A 2,827-nucleotide genomic window follows, 5' to 3' on the forward strand; every position below is an offset into this window, starting at 1 on the left:
GTATTCTTCTCAGTAAAAAATATGTACTGTTTCAATTTCTTGAAAACATACGTGTCACCATCAGATCAGGTCTCATCTCCAGTGTGAAAGCCCTAATTTACAGCTTGTTGCCTCCAAGAGGGATGAATATTCACCTACCTCTCTCTGCCTACTCTATGGCATGTTTTCTTTTACCAAACATTATATTCTGTAACAGCATGTACATAAGCACACTGGATACTTGTGTATGAATGGTTCCGTTTCTTGGCTGAGTGGTACTCAAATGATTGTATTTAACCACTGGGACAACTTGTACCTCTCTGCCCTTATTCCACAGCATCCACAGCATCCTTCTGTTCAGCATACCATTCCAAGGTGCCAGTTGCTTTTCAGGACTGACACTCCATACACATATATATAGATATGTTGAAAAAAATGGGGTCAGCCAAAATATGATTCAGTGCAACCATTAAAAAAATGGGGAGGAAAAAAAAATACAGACCCTTTCACGAAAGTGTCAGATGTGCCTCCTGATTTCACTGCTGTTAAATTCTTTGCTTCTTTGATGAGGACTTCTAATATACCTCCAGATGGCATGTGAGAGTCTCCCTTTTTCCCTTTTTTAAAGCTCTTCTTTCCTATACATAGAACAGAGTTGCAACATCATCATCAGAATTTATATATGTACTGAAAGACTGATTTGGAAATGTAAATTGTCTTGGCTCTTTAATCATTTACTGCACTGCAATTAAAGTATTCCTTATGAGGAGATTCTGATTCTTTGTGGGTAGAGAAAGTATTAAGGCAGGGGCAGAAAAATCACTCCATATATAACAAAGAACTTGGCAACGTAGCTAGTCCTTACTGGACACAACACAGTGCCCTGTCTGAAGCCCTGTCCAAATACAAGTATTTATAGATTACTATGCTCAACACAAAGAACTGTATGTCCAGTTAAGTCCTACCCTCTTCATAATCCCCTTCCACCACTGATGTCAAGGAAGCCCTACACCACCACAAGTGAGGTATAAAACCTCTGTCCCAAAGCTTAAAATGCAGGAATATGCCCAGTGTGGTCCATGCATAAGGATGCACTGCTCCTCAGAGACCATGACAAAGGGTGCAGTGTTCACCCACACACAGTGACTTGAACAGCAGCTTGAGGACATGTGTACTTGTTGCTGCTCCAGATTCCAAGAGGCTTATCAGTAGGGATCACACACACTGACTCAGGCCGAAAACATCAAGGAAAGAAAGATTGGGAGTGATGTTAAAATGTACTAATTTTTAAAAACGCAGATAGTGTATATCTGGACAACTAGCACATTTAAGTATTATTTCAATCTTGATTAATACTGTTACTTCACCCTAGGTGAGGATTTTTAATACTCAGAGGGAAGTTATCATATGCTGCCATCAATGCTTGTTTTACCTTGAAACTGCCCTAGAGGAAGCATTAGGTTTCTGTCTGGGGGAATATAACGTAAAACAACTGTCAGTTCTCCTTTATATTGAAGCCCAACATCTGTCACAACCTCCACCTGGAAAGAAAACAAACAAAACAGAACTCCAGGTAAGGGTAATCATTCAGCTTTTCTTTTTGATTTTAATTTTGTTGTATCAGTATAGTGTTTGAAACACTTCTTGAACATATCAAGACACACCAAACTGCTTTCAGATAATCACACATTCCAGATTGAAAGCAATCACATTTTAGAAAACTTTATGAGCTAGGGAATGCAAGCTCTCAGAAGAATAAAGCCACACGGCATTAGACACTGTTCAGTGAACATACAGAGGAGAGAGAGATCTAGCATGAATAAGTGAAGCAAACAAACAGAAAAAGCATCAAACTTATTTCTGGGCATATAAACTGAAGCTAATTTAAGCTGACATTCAGCCCTTATTCCCCCAATCAGGACTTTTAAACCGTAATTGGTTTCACGTATTTTAGAGGAGTCACTCCTGAGTCACTCTTGGAATACAGGTGTGGGGAACAAAGGTGAGAGAAGAGAGCAGACTGCAGCTCTGAAATAGAAAAACTCGAAAACTGTTATTCCTGGTGTCCTTTTCCTTTTCTACACAGCTACTATTTCTGCATCTTTTTGTTTTATAAATGTTTGAATCTTGCCCAGAAAGAATGCATTTAGTGCTCTTCAGAGCATCCTTGTTAAAAGAACATTAGGCCTTCACTGACGTGCGCTGAACTTCATTCGCCTTGTAAGAAGGTGGAAATTACATTTTAAAAACAATAGAGGCAACACAGAGAGAACATGTCACTTCACACTGACTTCTAGAAAAATAAAGTACAGTGAAAAAAGAAGTCTTGTGCATTTACATTAGAGGTCAGGTCTATGAAAAACTCAGGCATACTCTAACCTTGCTCAATGACGTCCACTAATGGAGGAGGACTACTGAGATGCTCACGTGCCTGTACATTCTTCAGTGCTTAGGTTTGGGTACAAATAAACAAATCTTCCTGATCTCCCAACAGAGACAAAGTACATGTATAAAGAGAGAGGACCCTCGAGTGCTGCGAGACACACACCAAGGCACCACACCAGCCTTTAAAGAACTGCTTATAGACAAATGTCTGATCTGTGACAGTATTTCTCTGAGATGCACTCAGCTTGTTTCCTGACTCCCCAAGGAGGGTCAAAATTCTATTATCAAGAGAAAACAGAACCAAAAAAACCTCACCAGAAATACATACAGCAATACACAGAGTCAGCACTGCCTTCATATCAAAGGCCCCAGGCTAAGGCACTAATACGTTTAGTGGGGCCGAGTTCCGTATGCAAGGATGGGACAGGGAACAAAGCAACTTTAATGACTTTGAAGCACTTTC

General features: G+C 39.9%; 1 protein-coding gene across 1 annotated transcript in view; it reads right to left on the reverse strand.

Moving 5' to 3' along the window:
* Positions 1–481: 481 nt before the first annotated feature.
* SYTL5 (synaptotagmin like 5) overlaps positions 482–2,827 on the reverse strand; it is a gene marked incomplete at its 3' end in the record, with an annotated part of 52,587 nt that continues 50,241 nt past the window's right edge. The window contains exons 14-15 of the mRNA XM_010171115.1: positions 1,412–1,520; positions 482–617 (exon numbers count right to left, since the gene is read on the reverse strand). Of these exons, the coding sequence (XP_010169417.1) occupies positions 482–617; positions 1,412–1,520 (245 nt within the window). The remainder of the gene's footprint in view (positions 618–1,411; positions 1,521–2,827) is intronic.

Source organism: Antrostomus carolinensis, unplaced genomic scaffold (assembly GCF_000700745.2).
Source record: "Antrostomus carolinensis isolate BGI_N321 unplaced genomic scaffold, ASM70074v2 scaffold3447, whole genome shotgun sequence".
In the NCBI taxonomy this organism is placed as follows: Eukaryota; Metazoa; Chordata; class Aves; order Caprimulgiformes; family Caprimulgidae; genus Antrostomus; species Antrostomus carolinensis.